Source organism: Solanum verrucosum, unplaced genomic scaffold (genome assembly GCF_900185275.1).
Source record: "Solanum verrucosum unplaced genomic scaffold, falcon-dt-bn FXZP01000087.1, whole genome shotgun sequence".
In the NCBI taxonomy this organism is placed as follows: Eukaryota; Viridiplantae; Streptophyta; class Magnoliopsida; order Solanales; family Solanaceae; genus Solanum; species Solanum verrucosum.
This window is the reverse complement of record NW_026020084.1, coordinates 651,722-676,424: the sequence shown is the minus strand read 5'-3', so window position 1 is coordinate 676,424 and position 24,703 is coordinate 651,722. Positions and strand designations below refer to the sequence as shown.

The window sequence follows — 24,703 nt, the reverse complement described above, 5'->3', positions numbered from 1 at the left end:
CCTAGAGTCGGCCACCAAGTGAGGTGCATACTTGGAGAGTTGGACAAATTTGAGGGCATACTCCCTCACACTCATAGCTCCTTGCTTCAAGTTCATGAACTCCACCAACTTTGCCTCCCTAAGCTCAAGAGGGAAGAACCTATTAAGGAAAGCAAGTTTAAACTCCTCCCACAACACCACATAGCCATTACCTTTCTCACCCTTCCATTGATCAAACCAAATTTGAGCAACCCCCTTGAGTTGGTAGGCCGCCAATTCCGCCTTCTCACAAGCACCAACATCCATAATGGTCAAGATTTTGCATACCTCATCGATGAACTCTTGCGGGTCCTCATCCTCCTTTGAACCATGGAAGACCGGAGGGTTCATCCTCATGAAATCTCTCACCCTTTCCCCCGGGGTGGTAGTTCGAGGAGCTTGGGCTCCTTGTTGCACTTGGTTAGCTACCACTTGTGCAAGCATGGTGAGTGCATCACGGAGCTCACCATTGGTGGGTGGCTCTTCCGGTGATCGGGCCCGTCTTCCCCTCATGTTTGGCATGATGATCCAGCAATCCAAAGAACAAGCGTTAGAGAGGAATCACTTTATCGCACTCTAAGCACGACATAGAACATGAAGAAGGGAAACCTTTCCTAAAACGTTTGTAGCCTCCCATTCATAGTCGTGGCGCGCTTCACAACCATAATTAGGACTCTACTCAACACGGTGTGTTGGACTCCGAGGATTTAACAACCTAGTGCTCTGATACCAAGCTTGTCACGACCCAAGCCTAGGGCCTAGACGTGACATGGCGAATGAGGAACCCGAAGGAACCCCAAACAAGCCTCTCAAATTTGTCATCACACTTCATCGGTCGCGAAAGTACAATCAACATTAATTAACGGGAAATAGGGACTAAGGGCAAACCATTTCAAAATGACATCATAGAACAAGAGTCAAGCTCATTTACAAAATACTTGTCCAACGCACACCTCTACATACATAGATAGGACAGGGGCCATGACATACTACCGGCTCCCCTCATAGTCAAAATACAATTGCAAGCTAAAGTCTCAAAACATAGGAGTAGGAAACATAACATAGCCCTCGAATCATTGAGGACTCACCAATAAACTCGGATAAGCACCGTACTAGCCACGTGAATGGAGAGAAGGATCAAGAGTAGCTCTGGTCCATACATGGTGACATCATGTAGGCAAAATATGCATTAGTACTTGGAATGTACTAAGTATGCGGGGTGCAACACAACAATAGACAAGGACACAATCGAAATACAAGAAATAGTTTCATAGGCATTATGAATACCAATATGAGGATGCATGATCAAAGTGAAGTCAAAACATATTTAAGTAAATCTATACTAATAGTAGATATCATATGTGTATGCATGATCCAACCAATCTATAACCCCAACTTAGGATGGGGGATGCCGTTCACACCCGGACACCCTGGTGGCAAGGTATAAACCTCTCACATGGTTGATGTTGGTCACACCCCAAGCATCCTAGGTGGTGAGATATAAACCTCTCACATGGTTGATGTTGGTCACACCCCAAGCATCCTAGGTGGTGAGATATAAACCTCTCACATGGTTGATGTTGGTCACACCCCAAGCATCCTAGGTGGTGAGATATAAACCTCTCACATGGTTGTCCGGTTCTTTTCCCCCGGACCGGGCATGGTCATGCAACACTTTATATAGGAAATTCTCATTAGGCTCTAATGCAATCTCACGTATGGAATGAACATATACAAAAGCTTAGTTTGTCATCAACACATCTTTGGATTTCCATACATCTCATAACTCAAGCTTTAAAGCATCGATTCATCAATTCTCCATAGTTGGACATTTTGTCAAACACCTTGAAGGCATGTAATGGAATCAAAGAGCATGAAAAATAGAGTAGTAATTATGCGGCCAAACCAGTGAACAACCTACAACAACACCTTTTTAACACCCACAATACCACATGAAAATCTCCACATCCATTCCAAATTTAGGTTCAAGTTCTAAAGTCACAACATGCTCAAAACACTCACTTTTCATGTTTAAAATTCAATGTTCAGGAAATTATTACAAAGAACAAGACTAATTTATGAATCTTAACTTAAACCATGAATTAGTGAGTAGAATAGAGTCTAGGCACTATGGGTGGAAGGACCCATGAGTTCAACACCACATACCTTGTTCTTATGAAGGTCTTGAGAGTGTCTTCAATGGAAGCTTGGAACTTGGAGCAAGAGTCTCTTCAATCTTGAGGAAGGTTTTGGATTAGGGTTCTTGAGAGAACTTGAGAGAAAATGTGTCTAAGTATGGGAGAGGTGTTTTGGGAAATATTTTAGAGATGGGAATTGAACTAATGGTATATAGGAAATAACATATGCCCTTTGGAAAAATGGTCCAACACTTAGAAAAAAATATGGGGTGGGTGAACAGTAAAAACGCTCATTGGAAATTGTCTTTCCTGCCGGACAGATTTTTACGAAAATGGGCATAACTTCTTCGTCCGAACTCCGAATGAGGTGAAACAAAGTGAGTTAGGTAGATAACTCAAAGGGATTTCCATGGATATGTTATTGGCCACCCAATAATTTATGTGCTAGGAGATATGACCTTCCAAAGTAAACCCTCGAAAAAGGCTTCACTTGGAAATTTTGGATTTTGATACGGTTGCTCTAAAATTTGGGTTAGACCCATTTTCCACTCAATTTGACCCCCTAAACAAGAATATGAAGTCGGATTTTTGAAAAATGAAATGGATTTTTTTGATATAGCTAAACAAGTTTCCGGTAACTTCCGAAGCACATTTTAAAGAATTTTTTGGGTCATTTCACATATGATAGGGTCTTTTGGTCTTATATTTGTCTGGTACTCAGAAGAATGGGTTTTTAGGAAGTGTTCATTGACATGGTATGGAGGATCATGGCTAAAAATTGGTACTCCATCATAGTTAATGGAAAGAGGCATGGTTTTTTTCACTCTACTAGGGGCCTGAAGCAAGGTGTTACACCTTTCCCTGCCCTATTTATTTTGGGGGCAAAGGTTCTTTCAAGGTCCCTTAACAGGTTACACAACAACCCTGAATTCCATGGTTTCTTTATGGAGATAAGATGGCCTCAAGTCAATTATCTCAGCTTTGCAGATGATATAATTATTTTCACTTTAGGAAGGAAAAAGTTTCTCAAGCTCATTATGCACAGTTTGAAGACTTATGAAGAGACTTCTGGCCAACTTGTAAACAAGGACAAAAGCCATTTCATGATTCATTCTAATGCATTCAACATCACAAGGGATACGATTAAAAGGACTACTGGCTTCAAGCAGAAGGAAGGGCCTATTACCTACCTAGGCTATCCTTTTTTTATTGGTAGGCCAAGGATTATCTACTTCTCTGATCTCATTGGCAAAGTAATTAACAAAATCTCTGGTTGGCAGGCGAAACTTTTGAATTATGGAGGAAGACTTACTCTTGTTAAGCATGTGCTCCAATCCATGCCCATTCACTTACTGGCTGCTATCTCTCCCCCTGTAACCATTATCAAGGAAATCCAAAGCCTTATGGCTTACTTTTTCTGGGGTTGGAGGAATGATAGGAAAAAATACCATTGGTCATCTTGGAATAATTTAAGTTTTCCCTATGATGAAGGAGGAATTGGTGTGAGAAACTTGAAAGATGTATGCATTGCATTCCAATACAAGCAACGGTGGGTATTTAGATATAAGCACACCCTTTGGGGTGATTTTCTAAAAGCTAAATATTGCGAGAGGTCTAATCCTATCAGTAGGAAAAAGGGCCCCTGTGATTCCTCAACTTGGAGACACATGACACAGAACAAGCATAAGGTTGAGGAGCACATTCACTGGAAAATTAATTCTGGAAATGCCCCTTTTGGTGGGATAATTGGCTAGGAGTGGGACCTCTAGCTAATTTATCTAATGAGAGCAATAGGTTCAACAATTACACTATGGCAGGATTCTGGGTTGATGGACAATGGAATATAGATATGATAACTCAGCAAGCCCCTCATTGTCAAGTAGCTAACATTTTAGCTACACAACTTCACATTCAACAAGAGGTCCCTGATCAGGCTATATGGAAATTAAACACTGATGGAATGTTCACTGTCTCATTAGCTTAGAATGAAATCAGGGAAAAAAGAACCAAGACTCACTTCAACTCCTTCAACTGGCACAGAAGCATTCCCTTCCAGTGGTCTTTTTTATTGTAGAGAATTCTTAGAGGCAAAATTCCAACCAATGAAAGAACTGTCAGATTTGGTAGTAAACCTACTGCCTGTTTTTGTTGCAACACACCTGGTTGGGATACCATAGAGCACACCTTTAATAGTGGACAGTTTCCAGCTTATGTGTGGAAATATTTTGCTGATACTACTAGAATTAGTACTGAACATACCCCACTTCCTTATTTAATAAGAAGATGGTGGTTTACTAAGTACAAAAATGAAGCTCACAAGCTGTTCCTTCAAGCTACTCCAATCTTTATTTGTTGGAACCTATGGAAAAATAGGTGTGACAGGAAGTATGGGGGCAAGCAGTCCAATATGCCTAGAGTCATGTATGCTACTTACAAAGACAATTACAAGCTCATGACCTCTTTATACTTACACATCAAATGGCCCTCTAACTGGAAAGATCTGATTCAAATAGTGAAGAGATGTTGTCATGAAACCAAGGTGACTACTGTACAATGGAAGAAACCTCCTGATCAGTGGGTAAAACTCAACATTGATGGTAGTGCATTGAGTAACCCAGGCGAAGTAGGTGCAGATGGTATCCTAAGAGATCAAAATGGAGAAATGATCCTAGACTTTGCTACTCCCTTAGGGGAGGGCACTAATAACCAAGCTGAAATAGAAGCTTCTATATTTGGCTTAACATGGGCACTACAACTAGGATACAAGAATGTTATACTGGAAGTAGATTCTCAGTTTCTGGTAGACTGGATCAAGCTAAAAGCCAAGCCACCTTAGAGTATTAGCTCAAAGGTTCAACAACTTCAAGAACTCATCAGGCAGACAGATCACTACAGATGCAAACATACCTTCAGAAAAGCCAATTTTGTTACTGATTCCCTTTCAAAACATAGCCATACAATTACAAGTCCACAACTTTACTTCAATGAACAACAATTACTAAAGGAAACAAGAGCATATCATCAGCTGGAGCTAATAGAGATGGCAAATTTCAGAAGAAGGAAGATTAAGAGAATAAAAGAACCCCCTGATAGCTTCCTGGTACTTAGTAATTAGTTAGGTTTTTACCTTTTCTTTTACTTGTAAAGGGAGAGTCTCCCTTATTTATGCTTCCTAGAATATCTGTATTGAGAGGAGTCCTCTATGTAGGTACATAGAAGCTAGGTAGCATCTTTCTTGTACGGGGATAAGTTGACCATCCTTAGTAGGAAGGTCGATTTATGACCATCATAGGCTTGGAGGTAAGGTTTATGTCCCCATCTGTGTATTTCGCTTTTGCTTATCTATGATAAGGCCTAGGGGTGTTGCTAAGCCCCTGACCCCCTCAAGGGTCGTTAAAAAAAATAAAAAAATAAGGGAGTTTTGTAAATAAAATGACAGATTGTTGATTTGAATAATTACGTAACAAGTAAACAAGATTCACAATTTGAGATATCAATATAAGATGGAAACTAGAGTATATGTGTTCCCCACAAGCTCTTAACGTAGTATTCCTAATAATAGTAATAATATTCTAGTGTTTGACATGCAAGGCTGATAAGTTAAGTATACCTAAGTGATTGGTAATCCAAGTAGGAACTTTCACTCGCAACTTGGTAAGTCTATAGAAGTGTGCTTTACTAACCCTTACCTTTACCCCTGATTAGTCATCGTGTCAATTGAGTTGGGTACTCACCCTCACGTCAACTGATGAAAGTCAGACTATTAGATAGCAGCAAATCCTTAACTAAATCTCTATTGTTTAATCTTTATCTCATTCATTACCCCCTTAGTAATGCAAGTATGAACGAGGGGAGTTCTTACGTTATGCACCACTATAAAGACTTTTAAACGAAAAGATTAGCAATGCATGCATAAACACTATTCAAGAATTACTTAGTTATTAGTCATACATTGTAAATTCCTCATGGTTCCTAAAACCCTAGTTGTGGATTCAGCTACTCATGCTTGAGAATTCACAATTCATATTAGGGTTAAAAGAAATCATAAACTTACAATTAGAATAGATGAAAACCAAAATGTTGAATTGAAATTCAAAGTGCCAAATTGCATAAACCAACTTTCGGAATTAAATTGATAATTGTTTTCAAAATAATTCCAAAAGAACAAAACAAAAGTATCCAATATTGTCTAATCCCAAAAATGGAAGTAACATCTAATATTTATAGTATTTAAATCCTAAACCAAATAGGAAACAAAAATAAGGAAAAATAGTTCAAGACGCAGTTTTGACTGACGACAGGACCTACGGACCGTCGGTCGACCTATATTTCGTAGGTCACCTTCGTCGTTCAAGTACTGGAACTCAACCTTTCTAATCATAAACGACGGATGTGCAGGACGATATGCCATTCGACCTACGATCCGTCTGTGGCCTCTGTGGTTCCACACTTGGTCAGACTTCCCTGAACTTCACCTACACTGCATCACCTACAGGTCGCCGTTGACCTATGGTCTGTCGTTGGCTTCGTCAATTGTTACTGCTGCCCTTTCAATCCAATTTTCTATCAACCGCTTCCGAACTAATTTCCTGCAAAACATCACATAAACACATTATATCCAATAACAAAATAGCTCAAGACACACAAACTCTAAGTGAAAGACATCAAAAATACCGTAAACTCACGGTATATCAATTGTTAAGGATGTTTTAGATTTTATGAAAAGTTAAAGAAACATTCAATATAATAGATGATTTAAGGATTAGATAGAAAAATTAATTTGAATTTTATTTAAACTGTGATCTTCAAAGTACAACATATTAGTATCGGAATAAAATTGAACTGAATTGAGTCAACGTATACTGTGTATTCATATAGATATACCCAAATAATGAAAGGATGAAATGAGGGGGAACAGAGTGAAATTAGGGCTTTAAGTCGTCTATGTGGAGGTGGGGTGTGTTTGCCGTGCACATGTGGAGTCCATGTGGAATTTTAGCACACACATGGATGATTTTGTTAAACAGAAGGGTAAATGTGGTCCAATAGTTAGACGAGAAGGGTATTTTTAACCAAAATACAGTTTAAGGGTATATATAAGCTATTTCGAATAGTTTAAGGGTAGTTTTGACCCTTTTCCGTTTAATAAATACTAGTCAATTAATTAACTATAGTTAAACGAATAGTTCAAAATTCTCAAACCAACTTCACAAACTAATAAAAAATGACTAGGGAAACTATAGATAGAGGTAAAATGAAAATTTCCAAAAATGATATTTCGGGTCGTTACATTATCCACCACTAAAAATCATTTTCGTCCTCGAACATAAAGAAGAAGAAAGAAGGAAAACTGACATTACCAAAAGCCTGAGGTATAATTTCCAGAGTCAATGTCTATCTCTCCAAGTGAGCACATCCTTAAGACCATTCCATCAAGAGCAACGACTAAGAACTGAACTTTCGAATCAAAATTTCACATATCCATAAATCAGGAGTGATTACCAAATTATAGACTAACCCATGAACCCAATCTGAATCGAAACCCTTTGGACCATAAGAAAACCACTAGGACGAATGTTTTCTCACATAACTAAGATAACATTCCGAATAATACCGGCAACAACCATAAGTGAATTTAAACTAATCACCACACACTTGTAATTCATCATCTAACATAGATCTTATCAAGCGTTCATTCTCACAACATATTCTTTCAACAAACTTAAGTTATAAAAATAAGATCTTTAGACATCACGTAATAATCAAGAAGGATCAAACTCATCTTGTCACGACCCAAGCCTAGGGCCTAGACGTGACCGGCGAATGGGGAACCCGAAGGAACCCCAAACAAGCCTCATAGAGTATCATTACACATCCTTGGTCGCGAAAGCAATTAAAATGACCATAAGCGATAAGCATAATCAAGGGGAAATCGGGACTAAGGGAGCAAGAAAGAAAAAGGGAATGATACATAAATACCATAGATGAGTCAAGCTCAAGCATAATACACAACTTGTCCAACACCACCTCTAAACATGGGTACTTAGCGGGGGCCAAGACAAACTACCGGGCTCACCCTCATAGTCAATACATAACAAAAAGGGAAAAGTCTTATACATAGCAAGAGATCATAAGCAACGTCCTCGGAATGGAGGACTCACCAATAACCTCGATAGAAAATCGTATTAGCCACGCGGAGGAGGATGGTCAAGCGGTGCTCCGGTCCCTACATAGTGACATCATGTAGGCATAGAGTATGCATTAGTACGTTTGAATGTACTAAGTATATGGGATGAAATGCAATGCAACAATAGATGGACATCATAGGCAAAATGCATAATCATACCCGATAGATAGCATATTAATGAAATGATATGTATAATGATGCTTACATAAAATTCATATTTAGTGGGGCGTAGTACATGTGTGGCGAGTGACCATCAATATAGTATTTCCAAGGCCTACCACCTCCTTGGAGAGGCGAAAGAGGTACAAACCCCTCAATGTGGTTACCCGGGCCTACCACCCCCCGAGCTAGGGACCAAGGTACAAACCCCTCGATATGGTTATACAGGCCTACTACCCCCCGTACTAGGCAACCAAGGTACCAATCCCTCGATACGGTTACCCGGGCCTACAACCCCCCGAGCTAGGCTTGGTCGACTCACAACACTTATATAGAGAAAATCATATACATGTGTCCATTTCATCACCATTTCAGTAATTATATAACCATCCGACTCATAGGACGTACATTGGACCTTCCATTTCCTAAGAATTCTATAAATGGGCATTTTATCAAACACATGGTGGGCTACTGTTCATGTAAATAAAATCATGTATTTCAAGAGTACTAAGTCCAACCAATTCCAAAATCCATATAAATCAGCCCACCAACAACATACATATATATATATATATCAACCTCATAATTTGATCATGGAAGCATGAAAACCATAAACATCACATAATAATTCAATTTCATGATAATATGCAAAATAGACCATAATAGGGTGTGTAGTAGTAATTCCATACTTCAAGAGTTCATAAATAACCATAAGAACCCATAAACTTGAAGTAGAAATAGAGGATAAATGGTTGGACTTGTGGAAAGGAAGGTTTCCACAATCAAACCCACATACCTCAACTTTGGAGAATCATTGATGAAGATTGGAATGGAGAATTGAAGCTTGAGATTGAGTCTTGAATCCGGAATTAGAGCTTGATATGTTTGAATTTGGTTGAGGATCTTGGTGGAGTTTTGGGGAGGACTTAGAGAGTGTTTTTGAAGTTAAAAAAATGACTAAGTATGGGACATATCCCCTTTTTATAAAAAAACGTCCCCAACCCGCCTCAAAAAAATAGTTCACTGGAAATTGCAAATCTACACAGACAAGTTTTACGAAAATGGTCATAACTCCCTCATCCTAACTCGGAATGAGGTGAAACCAAGTGCGTTGGAAAGCTAACTCAAAGAGCTTTAATTTAATAGGGCCAGTTCCTTGTGTGCTAAGAGATATTCCCCTTTAAAGTTGACCCTCCAAATCACTTTTTTTGCGATTTTCGAATTTTGATACGGTTGCTCTAAAATTCGGGTTAGACCCATTTCCCACTCAACTTGACCCCATGAATAAGAATATGAAGTCGAATTTCTGAAATGATTCACAGATTTTGAGATATATGGAAATTACAATTATAGGTGTTTCCGCAGCACATTTTCTGGCATTTTTGGGGTCGTTTCACATCTAATTCAAAGAAGGAAATGATAGAGTAACCACCCAGCATGCGATACACCCGAGAATGCAGAACCTTTAACAACACTATCGAAATTCTAGATCGATAGTTGTGATTGTAGACAACCCTTATGAATTGTAGAACTAGATCCAATGACCCCCACATTCAATCACATATAGTAGAAACGTGACCTTGATTAAGATATATATATTAAAACTATCGGAAAACTATAACTATTCACGGTAGCTCTTCCATTGTGTGTGTAGAATCACCAGTATACTTCTACTATCGCAAACAACATAAAATCTATCATAAGTGAAATAACCAAGTCTTCCCAAGGATGCCACCCTATCATGAGAACAATCGCATGATCGGTACACCCGATCCACCACTAGGTATTCACCCATCAAAGTGGAAACATGCATGGGCATAGGCAGCTAATCATACTCCAAACCATGTTCGGAACGAAGAATGTGTTTACATAAAAATGTAAAGAACCAAGGTCGAATAACACAAGGTACTCCTTCCATGGTGCACATATCAAACATTTTCATTCATCTGACTCCATCTCCTTGATTTTTTAGCCACCCACAATCAATCAGTCTGGTCATTACAATCGTACACATACTCGGTCTATTAAAACCCTACATACTTCTCAAAGTACTTCACTGAAGCCAACGCTCTTAATACTACCAAACATCATAACCACACCGACCATTTACCTTACTCTCAAACGGTCATTCGTATCAAAATCTTCTTAGCAAACACTTGCTCTAGAATTTTTAAACTATTGCTCCCTGTCTTTTCATTTAAGCATTCCAATACAGATAACCCAAGGCTAATAGCACTAATTCCAAATATGATAGTACTTTTTCACTGAGAAAAGTTATTAAATCATGCCCAAAGTCAACTCCACACAAATTTTTACATACCATCAACTACCATTTTAAACTATCACATAACTCATGCTAAAACTCAGAGAAATCTTTGGTCACTCCAATAACTTTGTATATTATAAGCTCGTAACCTCTATTCAACATCCAATGTCTATGTAGCGCATCATAACAATCTATGCAATCCCATCAATATTGTAGTTTCAATCCCCCCTCAAAAGTCCTCAATAACCATGTAGAACAGTAGGTGTATATACGTAATTTTTGATCGAATTTAAGATTTCACACCATTTTTAATGCTCAAATATTTTAAAATTTAAATTAAATGTTTTGATTTTTTATCATATTTTATTAAGTGTATTTTAAAAGATTTGAAAAAATAACAAAAATAGAGTCACACTTTACGGTAAATTTTGTTTTTAATTTATTCAAAGTTTTAATAAATAAATTAGTGATTTTAGTATTTTCTTAATTATATTTTTATATCTAACTATTTAACTTTTCTATATGTTTATTAATTCCAAAATAATTAGTTAATATTATTATTATTATTATTATTATTATTATTATTATTATTATTATTATTATATTTTATTTATTAACAACCAAAAAAATTAAAAGGAAATAACCTACCCATTACCCTCACTCCCACTTAACCACAATCCCACAACCTTACACCACTGCCACTACACCTACCCTCATCCCACTTCCCCCCTATAACTCCCATATACACACAACTACTATATGCACCCTCAACTCCACTCACACCAAAAATCAATCTGCACAAAAACCAAGATAGATATATATTAATACACAACACACACCTACCAAAAAAAATCCAAAAAAGACATTTGCTTCTCTCCCAAAAATTCACCCAAAAAATCCCATAACCCAAAAACAAAATCACGCCCAAAATAAAAAACACACACTCATTCATATTTTATTTTTTCTTTCAAAATTCACCAACACATTCACATCATTTCTTTCTTTGTCATTACTATTTTCATTTAAACACAACACATAACCACCACATATAACTTACAAAAGATTTGTGGGTATTCTAATCGAGCTTCGGTCAAGATTTTGTTGTATTCAATTTTATTTTACGGTATTTAACTATAACATATCTCTTTAATTTATTTATGGAATTTGATGTAATTTTATGATACGTTTTTTTTTATAGTTTTATTTCATTCATAATTTGATTGAAATGAATTTGGAATTAAATATATTTGTTGTTATTTATTGTTGTACAAGTTTGATGCTTTGAATATTTCATTAGTTAACATCATGTAGAATTTCATTGAATATGGGGAATTAATTAAGGATTTAGAGTTAGTACATTGAGTTTTGTTTTATATAAAATAAAATAAAAATCTTAAGATAGTTTGAATCATTAATTGAATTACTGTTTCTACACAATTTCTATTGGTGTTACATTTCCAAACTTTAATCTTAAGGATCTTATATCATAAGTTACTATTTAAATTTAACTTGTTGGACTTTGTACAAATTTAGTCAAAATAATAGTGATTTGCTTTGAATAAGTTGTTTTGGATTTATCAAGGAAAATAATTATTTTATCGTTCAACAAATTTGTATACACCTTTTAAAGAATATTTGTTTCAATTAAGAATGTGGTTGCATATCTGTTTTTTTAGACATTAAGAGAAATTCAAGGTTGCGGTGACGCACCTTGGCCAAATTATTTTTATAATCAAATTCCATTAAATTTAAACTAAATTTGTAGACAGAGAATATTTGATGATGCACTCGAGAGAAGAAAGCAGTTATGCTTCTAAGCTATTGTATGTCAACATTGAGAATGCAGTTAGGTATCTAGTTTAAGACTAATGAAAATGTGAGTGAAACTGTAGCCTATAAAAATATATCCAAAAAATAATTTAAAAATAAGTATAAGTCAAAAAAAGCGACCGTGGTAGAGCCACCAGACTCGAGGGATGCTTAATACCTTCCCTCGGTCAACAGAATTCCTTATCCGATTTTTTTGTTTGCAGATCAAATAAAGAATCATTTCTTTTTGATGAAAGATTAAATTAATGTAAAGGTGACTTGGAACATCATAACTCAATTCCAAATGCGACTCTAAAAAAAAATTCTCTAATCAACATCGTCACTTAAATTGAAAAAACTTTGTTTTCAAAATATTATTTTGAAAAATAGGGGTGTGACAGATGGAAACTCTGTTGGGGAATAAGAAGAATTTGACCTTTGCTATATTAACTTTTACATGATTTTATTATTTCTTGGATATATTGTGTATGATGGCCTAATGTGCTACTTGCTGCTAATTTATTGCTTTGATATTGTTGAACTATATTGCAAATTGTCTTCTCTCGCGCATCCCATCTGAGTCTCTGAAAAATAGGGTAGCAGGGAATGCATTTATGCATCCCACTTTGTTTTGAGATAAAGTTGGAGTGTTTCAACACCTGGTGAAGGATTTTTAGTCACACATATTAGGCGGGGTTAGATCAATAATGAAGTCGGAATAGCACTGCTACAGATCAGTTGTCCCTCCCTAGATCAAGTTGTCAACTCAAGTAAGCCAGTATAGACATCTATCTCCTTTAGGGTTAAACCTAGTGAAACTGAAACATAGAAATGGCTAATCCTAGTAGGCTCCTCTTATTTGCATTATTATTTGCAATTGACTTAGTGACTCAACATAGGGTCGAGTCTGTCTAGGACATGTATTCCTCTTTTATTTGATTACTTAGATAATTCATATGTGCTATATGAAAATGCATTTATTTAGAAGGTATTTGAAAATTCGTCAATTCTAGGGAGATTAGTGAAATGAGTAAACGAGTTATCTTTTGATTTTTAATAAAGATAGGGAGAAAAGACCAAAAATATATCTACTTTTAGAAGTTATTATATATTTCTTAAAAACGAAATTAAAAAAATTCCACTACTTAAACCAAAATTGCAAAAATAATTTATTTTTTTTAGTTTCTTTTGAACATTTTATAAAATAAAATAAAAATAAACATATTTTACTTTCATAATACTTTGAAAATAGTTCATTTGTCAAGTCAAGTTTCAATATCTTAAAAAATAATTTAACTATCAAAACTAGACGAACTACGCACACATATTCCTCACCTCGATGAGATAGTAGGCAATCCTCTTCGAATTCGGTGATCCTTATTTAAAATTTCAAAAAAAAAAAAAGAGAAGTTCTTAATCCTTATTCAAAAATAATGAAACAAAGGGAAAGGTTTGCTTATTACTTCTAAAAATTAAGGGTTTTACCCTTTTTCAAAAAAAAAAAAAAAAAAAAGTTTTTACTTCATATATCAAAACTTTCTGAACTATGTTTGATCTGATTCTTGCTTTGACAAGATACCTAGGCAATCTTATTTTGAAGTTCGGTCCAACCAAGGAAGAGACTAAAAAGTCCTCATCACAAAAACTGAGGCAAAAAAAGACGGAAAACAAATTATTTTGGGTACGACATTTCTTTATAAGAATTTTTTTTTTAATTTAGAAAATAATTTGACTTGGTTGGGACCAACATACTTAGGAGTGTGCATAAGAAAAAAATAAAGTGTTAAATTATTTGGCAAGACAGACCAACTTTGTTGTGACCTATAAACTTCTTTTGGTACCTCTCAATATATTTATGTAATACTTGAGAAATTATCTTGCTTAAAGTGAAGGCTAAAACAAATTCAACCTCATTGATTCATGTCTATTGTGTGGTGAGCTTTAGATATAAAATTCAATGGCATGACTTTTTGATCTAGAACTTGGTCTTGAATGTTGGTTGAGGTGAAATTTTGAGCAACATTTAACTTGGGAAAGGATTATAGGCCTTTTTTTTATCCAAGTGTGTCTCAAGCCTACCGAATGACATGTTATCCATAGAACTCTCATTTCGAGCCTAAGACCTTTTTATTTGAATAACCATATTTTAGCATATATCTTTTTAAATGCATAAATGCACTATACTTTGGTCCCCCCACCTTCAGCGCACTATCGATTATCTACAAAGTGCCAAAGACATTGGGAAAGGATTATGGGCTTTCTTTGATCATATTATGCCTTTAAAGCCTACCAAATGACATGTTATCCATATGACTCCTATTTTGAGCCTGAAGCCCTTTTATTTGAATAACCACATCTTAGAATATATCCTTTTGAGTTCATAAATGCACTATCCCTTGGTCCGACCTCTGTGAGTGCACTATCAATTATGTACACAGTGCCAACGATCTAAGTTGGGTAACAAAGTGAAAAGGTCAAATATGTGAAAGTCCAAAAAAATGACAAAGAAAATCTAGAATGAAAAAATAAAAACAAACTCCAACGAAAAGGAGATAGAATGAAAAAAAAAGGCGAAATGGTTTGGTGGACCTTTGTACTTGTATTTGTTTGTATTCTGGACCCTTCTACTTATCCCTTTGTCATCTAGACTCCTGAACCCATCCAATCCCAACATTTTAAACACTTTTTTTATGTGGCAGCCTATGTGGAAAGACTCCACATGGAGTGCGTGATACACACAAAACAAAAGCGTGAGACGCCTTAAAAGGCACTAACGGACAGATTTCGACCTTTAAAGGCCATCTCTTCTTCTTTATTTTCACTCAACACCATTGTTGAATAAATTTGAGCTTTTTTCTCCTCTTTTTCTCGATCTTGTCTCTTCAAATTTTTTCTTTTATTTTTGGCGCCTTTATTTTTTCCTTCGATCTACTCATCTTTTATTTTGTGATTCTATTGTATTTTTGTTGGTTTGATTTTTTTTGGTCGTCACGATAATGGTTCGATGTTGCAACTGTGTAATATATGCTGAACTAAAGGCATCAAGAACATCAACTAATCCTGGAAGAATGTTTTGGGGTTGTCAAAAATATTCATTCGGTAATGGGTGTGGATTCTTCCGATGGGCTGATACAAATGATTCAACGCGCCAAGAACAATACAACATCAAGAATCCATCAACGAGTTTAGGGCAAGGAAGACAACCAAGACAAGGAAGACAAGCAAGACATAGAAGACAAGGAAGACAAGGATCAAGCACTAGTATTAGTATCACTATTATTGTGATTGTCGTTATTTGGTTTCTAGCCGTTATTTTTAAGATGTATTGATTTGTACTAGGTGTTATTTGATAATGAAATGGAATAACAAAGACACTAGCGTCAATAGTAGACTGCATTTGATCAGAAATCTGAATAGCAACTTCATTCAAACACAAATTCATACAGAAAAACAAAGTCTTCCCAATAGCAACTTAACACAAATTCATATAGGCACCATTCATATACAAAAACAAAGTCTTCCTAATAGCAGAACCAAAACAGTTGGGCTCAAGTCATTAATCAAAATAAAGTTAGTTGGGATCAAGCCATTAAGCTAAACAGAGTGAAATCTAATGTGTGCCTTGAGTGCTTGGTGTGGCATTAGTGCCTTGAGTTCCTTGAGTGCCATGAGTGCTTCTGTAACTATCCTCTCATAGCTGCCTTTGAGTAACTGCAGCTCTTCCCTTCCACCTTAGTCCATTGGGTTTATATCAAGATAAATATTGGTAGGAGTTGAACTTGACAATGTAGCACTATGTAACACCCTATCAGTATTTCCAAACTGAGAGAACAACAAAAATCTTAACTTAAAGATGAACTAATATCAATTAAAGCAATTAAATGTGTTTAAAAGATAAAAATGCATACCCTCTCAGTTACACTGCCATTTGATCCAAATAAGAGACCATAACCAGTTGTCTTTGCTTTTTTTGTCTTGGTCTCTTATATGCAAGAGTTGCACCACCTCTCAAAGTTGTGCTAGTCTTGCTTTTTTGGCCAGCTACACTAGAAGTTGATTCTTGAGTACTTAATGGTCTCACATTACTTGATGTAGCACTGGTAGGCCTTCCACCAGATGTTAAGGCAGTTGCAGGCCTCACACCACCTGTTGAAGATTTGTAGGCCTTCTAGCACTTGGACCTGCATTTACACTTGACTGGCTTCCAATTGTAGCATTTGTAAAATCTAAAGTTGCAGCTTTGGTCCAGCAGTTGCAGCATATGTAGCACTTGTTCCAGCAGCAGCATTTGAAGATTTTTCATGTGAAGTTTCAGTATTTTTCTACAAACATATATTAAAGTCAAAAGTATAACAAGAGTAAAATTCAGTATCAGAGAGACATTAAAGCACAACTTACCAAAGTTGGACATCCTTTCTTTTTATGTCCAAAAGTCTTACACACAGAACATTTCATTTTTCTTCCCTTCCTTGTAGCCTTTTCAAACTTCTTATTAACTGTCTCATCACTATCTTTTCTCATGTTTTTTCATGGTCTTCCGGGCATGGCAGTAATTTCAGGTGGTTCAATGGCTAGTCTATCACTTTTTGGCCACATCTTCATGTTTGTCATAGGTTGAATAAACCTATTATATGCTTTCAGGTATGCTTCCTTCCAATACCAGTGATCAACAAATGACTCAACAACCCAAACCTTATAATGAATTGTTGTAAGTGCATGGCCACAAGGAATTCCCTTTAGTTGCCATGACCTACAACTACACACCTTCTTTTTTAGGTCAACAACATGTTTATATGGTGGATCATGAATCTCAAAACCAAGATCACCATTAAACTTTACCTCACAATTATCTGCAATTTCAGCATTTTTTCTAAGAATATCCATAGCCATTGGTGATACATCAGTAATCCATTTTTCTGAAAATTCTCTCATTTGATTCATTCTTTCCATAACTTTGACTCTTATTTCCTATAGCATAGTGATTATTGATTTGAACCTAGCATCTAAAATCCAACTGTTGAAAGTCTCACACATGTTGTTCTCAACCACATCACACTTGATATGTTCTTTAAAATATGCACTACACCATGCTTCTTTGTTATACTTTAACAAAGCTTCTACAATGCCTACTCCTAACTCACTCAAGTCATCAAGTTTGGACTGTAAACGTACCTCAAATGATGCCTTGGCAACCTGCCATAATTTTCTTCTCCTTTGTTCACCCCTCCAGTCTTTCTTCCAATTTGCCATATATTCCTAGCACACCATCTAATTTCAGCATTTGGCAATACATCAATAAGTGAAAGATGAAGACCCTGTCAAACAAAGAACATTTGACATACAACAATGTTAAATATCAATTACTCCATAAATTAAAGAATAAATTCAACAAATAATATTGTAATACATTCTGCATATCACACATCACTGTTAGTCCTTCACCTTCTGTAAGCACGAAATCATGTTTGATGCACTTGAGAAGCCAAGACCATGTGTCCTTGGTTTCTTTATCAACTACTGCCCATGATATAGGGTACATCTGATTATTTCCATCTTTGGAAATGTAAGATAACAGTTTACCTTTACATACACTTTTGAGAAATGCACCATCTAAACCAATAATCCTTCTACACCCTTTTTTCCATCCACTTTTTAAAGAACCAAGACAAATATAGATGTTCATAAACACCTCTTTTCTTGGAATTGTGTTCTTAGGTGTCCTAATAGATACAATAGTTCTAGGATTGGTGGTTTTTAATTACTCAGCAAAATCATACAACCTAGCAAACTCCTCTCTGAAATCTCCCATATGTTCATTCATAACTCTCAGTTTTGCCTTTCTACAGTTTGTCTTACTAACATACAAACCATACTGCTTTTGTATCAAAGACTGAATCTGATGTAGTTTGATGGTAGGCACACTCATAATCATCTACTTGTAATGTTTACTAATCCAAATGGGGGTACACAGGTTGTTTCTTGTTCTTTTAAAACACTTGTGGACATGAAAATATGTTTTAACACTAAAGTTTCCAGTGTTACCATCAATACTTCCAAGAATATGTCAAGGACAACCTTTTTTCTTACACTTTGCCCTTATCCTTTCCTACTCATTAGGTTTCAACTTAATATTAACACCCTTCTAAATAAAGTAAGTTTGCAGTGCCTCCTTGAACTCAATGTTATTCAAAAAAACCATATACAATTGAAATAAAACGTTTATAGCAGTTGGATCAAAGTATATCTTTGTACTTTCCTTCCTAGGTGTTGGATCTACCACTTCATCATTCTCAACAAGATCCCCTTCATCTTCACTAATGTCACTACCAGGATTTGAGCTATCAAAAAAAGGGTCATCACTACCCAAATTGCCTTCAAATCTCCCTCTCTGCTCCTTATAAATGGCTTTAAAACCAGCATTTATACCTACAGAACTAGATGGTATCTCATCTAAATTTACTCTATCAGCCTTCTCTTTAACTTAATCTTGAATGTTAGACCGCCTAGCTTGAAGCAACTCCTCATCCAAATCACTCAAATCATCAATATTTTCATCAACATCATAGAGGGAATCAGAATCAAAATGTTCGTCAAGTCTAGGGACAGGGGATTGTTCTTCAACTCTAGGACTCTTCAACTAAAGGGGACTACTCTTCAACTAAAGGGGACTAATTTTGGTTTAAATGCCTATTTTCATTTTCATCAAATGGTTGAGATGAAGACACATCATCCCTATCTATTTGTGGAGAGGATGACAGATCAACCCTATTTTTGTGTGGGAAGGAGGACACATCAGCATTATCTTTTTGTGGAGATGAGGACACATCAGCATTAGTGCTAGGTAATACAAGTATATCCTCAACAACTATAGGTATACTAATGGGATGTACAACACATATATCAACAAAATCAGCACCCTTCAAACCATTAAGAAAGTTTAAAACATCAGAATCAGTATTTAACATGTAAAAAGTACCCTTCTGGTTGACTCTACATCCAAATGTCTCAACATTTTCAACACCCAATTCCAGTGCTATTTTATGAAACAACATAATATGCAACTCATCTACATCTATATTAATCTTTTCAACACTAGTGATTCCATTGACATACCTTAAAGTAGGATCAGATACAAAACAACCACCATAGTGAAATTGAAGTGTCACTATAGTTAAAGTCATTACCTTACGATGCATGTAAAGTCAACAGAAAAATAACTACAGTTAAAGTCATTAACTTACCATGACTGTAACACAAAAAGCCCTAATTTTTTTAAGGAAATACTATCAATACCTAATCCTTATAATGAATTGATGTAATTGATGTAACAATGGACCACTAACACTATCAAAACCCAAGACAATTGACCAGAAATAAAATATTAATTTTAGTCAAAATTGGGATTTTACGAATAAACCCTAGAATCTACTCAAATTCACGAAATATGTCATTGAAGTCACTCGAAGTCATACATACTCTAAGAAAGCACATTACACTAGCATTACACCCAAAAAAATTCAGAAAACCGAATGACAATCGACCCTAATATCAAACAGATACGCACGAGAAAATGAAAAAAATTAGAACTAATGCAAAAGGAAAGAACTTACAACGAAAATCGGAGTGGAACTAAGCTTCAACTAATCATCAACTGAGAAAAATCACAGACGAACGTCTATATGTTAGTGGAGAAATCGCGGAGAGGAGAAGTGGAAAAGTTGTGAAGGTTTAGAAGGGGTTGGACTACTCTTTGTTTCACATGAGTCATTTGCCAACGTGGAATATAATATCATACGTGGATTAATTTTTTTTCTTTTTGGCCAATGTGTATGTGTTTGTGTAACGTTAACACGCACCATACCACAACCAAAAATGTGTTTAAAATGTTGGGTTTGGATGGGTTCAAGGGTCCAAATGACAAAGGGATAAGTAGAAGGGTCCAGAATACAATTCTATACAAGTACAAGGGTCCACCAGACCATTTCGCCAAAAAAAATGAAGAGAAGTTTTCAAGAAAACAAAGGTCAAATGCGAAAATGAAAAAATATTGAGAGCATTGTGCAAATTTAAATGAGGAAATAGTCACTTTATCCCAAATGAATATCCTACCTTTCCCTAAGCCTATATTTCAAGCCAATAATAAGTCCAATTTGATCTCATTTTTGGGGTTTTCACATTAGTGGATACTTACATGAGGGCCAAGCATATGGTATCTCAATCTCATGCATTGAACATCTTTCTGAGTGTGAGTGACCTCTAAAATGTCCTAAGATCAGAACACTTCTATTGTGTGAAGTAGGACTTCATTTGTTGCAAAGACACTTGAAACATAAGGATATAATTATATCCCTTAATTTAGGCAAGATGAACTGATCTTGTAAATACTTAAGTATGTTTGAGATACCATTTGAAACTATAGGGATTACTCAAAATTGACCTCAAATTTTTCTGAAAGTAGTTGAAGGTGATTCATATGTATAATACTAATTTTTTGTACCAACTAAAGTCAAAACAATCTCAACCATGAATTAATTTCTTTATTTTCTCCTCTAGTGTTTTTTTAAAAGAGGTATTCTGTAAAAAAAAAAACAATCAAGAAAATAAATAACAAGCTTTTATTTATATGAACTACGTTTGACCTGATTCTTGCTATACAAGATACATAGGCAGTCCTACAATGGGTTCGGTCCTACAAAATAAAATTTTATATATTTGAAAGAATGAAATTGGATAAATTTTTTAAAAAAACAAAAATAATAGATCAAAAAATTATAAATTAAAAAGAGTTTCAAAGTTCCTCAATTTAAAAACTACACATATTTTTAATTGTTAAAAAAAATCACTCTCATTAGTAGGGAACAAACACCCTAGTTTCATTTTGACCTTAGAGAATAAACACCCTAGAAGCATCATCTTTCATTTCTAGGGAAGAAACATCCTAGTTGAATTTTGACATTGGGGAACAAATACCCTAGAGGCATCATCTTTCATTTCTAAGGAGCAAACACCCTAATGGCATTTTAACCTTAGCGAACAAACACCCTAGAGACATCATCTTTCATTTATAGGGAACAAACACCCTAGTTGCATTTTGATATTAGGGAGCTAACACCATAGAGGCATTTTAGGGAACAAACGCCCGAGTTGAATTTTGACTTTTAGGAACAAACACCCTAGAGGAATCATCTTTCATTTTTAGGGAACAAAAACACTAGTTGCATTTTGACCACACAGAACAAACACCCTCGAGGCATCATTTTTCATTCCTAGGGAAAAAACAACCAAGTTGCATTTTGACCTTAGAGAACAAACACCGTAAAGGCATTTTATGGAACAAACACCCTATCATCTTTAATTTCTAGAGAACAAACACCCTAACTGCATCTATGTCTTGCATTTTTCTTTTGGTATACGTATTTTTCATTTATGCTAATAACTTAAATAATATTTTTCTGGTGCGAACTAGGCAAAAAAATAATGTTGTGGTGATTCTATTTGATGATTCTGTTAAGCAAGATTTCCTAAGTAATGGGATTAGAATAGTAGGACCCTCCTAGGCAATGGGACTAGTGTAGCATGACCCTCTTGGATAATGGGACATTAGAAGGACCCTCCTGGACAATGGGACTAGCACGACCCTCCTGAATAATGGGACATAGTATAGCAAGGGACCTCCTGGATAATGGGATACTAGCAGGACCCTCCTTGATAATGGGATCAACAGGACCCTCTTACATAATGAGATTTAGTTTAGCAAGACCCTCCTACATAATGGGACTAAAAGGACCCTCCTACATAATGGGACTAGCAGGACCCTCCTACATAATGAGATTTACTTTAGCAGGACCCTCCTTGACAATGGGAGTAGGAAGACCCTCCTACATAATGAGATTTAGTTTAGAAGGACCCTGCTACATAATGATATTTAGTTTAGCAGGACCCTCCTACATAATGGGACTAGAAAGGCCCTTCTACATAATGGTATTTAGTTTAGCAGGACCCTCATACATAATGGGACTAGAAGGACCCTCCTACATAATGGGATTTAGTTTAACAGGACCCTCCAACATAATGGGATTAGCAGGACCCTCCTACATAATGGGACTAGCAGGATCCTCTTGGATAATGGGATTAGAATGACCCTCCTACATAATGAGATTTAGTTTAGCAGGACCCTCCTACATAATGGGATTAGCAAGGCCCTACTACATAATGTGACTAGTAGGACCCTCTTAGACAATGGGATTAGCAAGACGCTCCTACATAATGAGATTTAGTTTAGCAGGACCCTCCTACATATTGGGATTTAGATTAGCAGGAACCTCCTACATAATGGGACTAGCAGGACCCTCCTACATAATGGGACTAGCAGGACGCTCCTACATAATTGAGATTTACTTTGTGATGAGTCCACATATTGGACTCATTTAGGGCTATATTTTGATAGAATTAGTATCTTCAAATGCATATTTTATCTCAATATCTGATGAAAACCATTAAGTTTCAGGTATTGGGAGTTTGAGGGAAAGCATGGACACTACCTAGCAAAAAAAGGAATAAAGGTAGTTGAAAGAACGAAGAAATGAAGATCTGAGAATAGCCGAACCCATTCAGCGAGTCGCCAAAAGATCTTATCCTCGCCTTTTGTTCCAGTGTATTGAGCCCTAAAGGAAATGATCAAATCGGTGGTGAAAAGAAGAAGTCGGCATATCGCCAAGCAGTTTTGCGAAGCTGTACTATGTCACCCAATGATCCAAACATGACGATGCTGAAGGATAGAGCAAGACGGCGATGAAACTTACCAAAGGGCGGATCACCGAGTTGATCGGCAATCTCGACTAACGATGTCGAATAATCTGCTGCAACATAGATTTTTGACAACTATAAATATTCGTTGAGAGTTGTAGCTTAGCATCAAATTTTTAATATAGAACTTTTAACATAGAATTTTGAGTTCTAAGCTTGGAGAGGGTTTTGAAGAACTTGAAGATTCAAAGGGTTTCAACTCCAAGATTTTGGGTTTGGGTCTCTTGGATTCTTCACTCTTTGCTTATTTTGAGACTTAAATCTCCATACCTATTTGAATGCAAACTCATTTTGATATAAATTTCTATCTCTTTTACATGTCTAGCTAAAACCCCAATTCTTGGGGTGTGATTTTGTAAATATGGGTTAGATTATATGTTGGGTCTTGCTTGTTGATGGTTTATTTGTTGTGTAACTATGATTTCGTTTAGTAGTTGTGGGTGAACTTAATGAAATTGTAGTTGCAAATACAATTTCACCTCTGTGTTTTCGGCTTGCGAGAGAGAGAGGTCGTAAAACTAAGACTACTAAATTGATGGCTAGTGGGAGTGGGTCGACATGAGGTTCAGCTCGAGAGAATGAACCCTAGTCCTTCTCCCAGACACTCAGCTCGAGAGAGTGAGTGGGCTAAGGCGGAGGTTGTTCTTCATGCGGCAAGTGGGTGTCTGAGAGGAACCCATTTGATTCGGGGTAAGTTGCTCGAGAGAGAATTTACCCCCACTATAGTCTAGCCTAGTCACAAATATTCAACGGATTTATTATCAAAACCATGTACCCAATAGTTTAGTTTATCCCGTATTCCTATCATATCCCAAGAATCTCCTCTCCTTGATTAGTACTCTTTGCATTTTTGCTTGTTTTTAGTTACTTGTGACAAACCCCCATCATTAATTGACACTTTTGTGTCACCCTTTAAATTTAACATGTTTATATTCGATAATGATTTTAGCTATGACTAATTAGAACTTGATTTTATATTTTTATTAATTCGCAAGCCCACTCCCTTGGGACTCGACCCCAACCCTTGGTTGGGTTACTATACTATTGTACGATCGTAGACACTTGCATTGGAAGTTGTGTCTTGATTACGCAAACATCACTTTGGCAGGACCCTCCTACATAATGGGATTTAGTTTAGCAAGACCCTCCTGGACAATGTGATTAGCAGGACCCTCCTACATAATGGGATTACCAGGACCTCCAAAATAATGGGATTTAGTTATTTTCTCCTAGGATAAACACTTTCTAGTCTTAGATAATTATTTTTTATTTTGTCATAGGATAAACACTTCCTAGTCTGATACCGTTGTTTTTTATTTT

The 24,703-nt window shown here is 36.1% G+C and overlaps 1 protein-coding gene across 1 annotated transcript; it reads left to right on the top strand.

Annotated features, from left to right (window-relative positions):
- Window positions 1-2,923: 2,923 nt before the first annotated feature.
- On the top strand, window positions 2,924-3,910 carry LOC125824269 (uncharacterized). The gene has a single exon (XM_049503619.1). The coding sequence runs from the start codon at window positions 2,924-2,926 to the stop codon at window positions 3,908-3,910; it is 987 nt and encodes a 328-aa protein (XP_049359576.1).
- The last annotated feature ends 20,793 nt before the right edge of the window (window positions 3,911-24,703 follow it).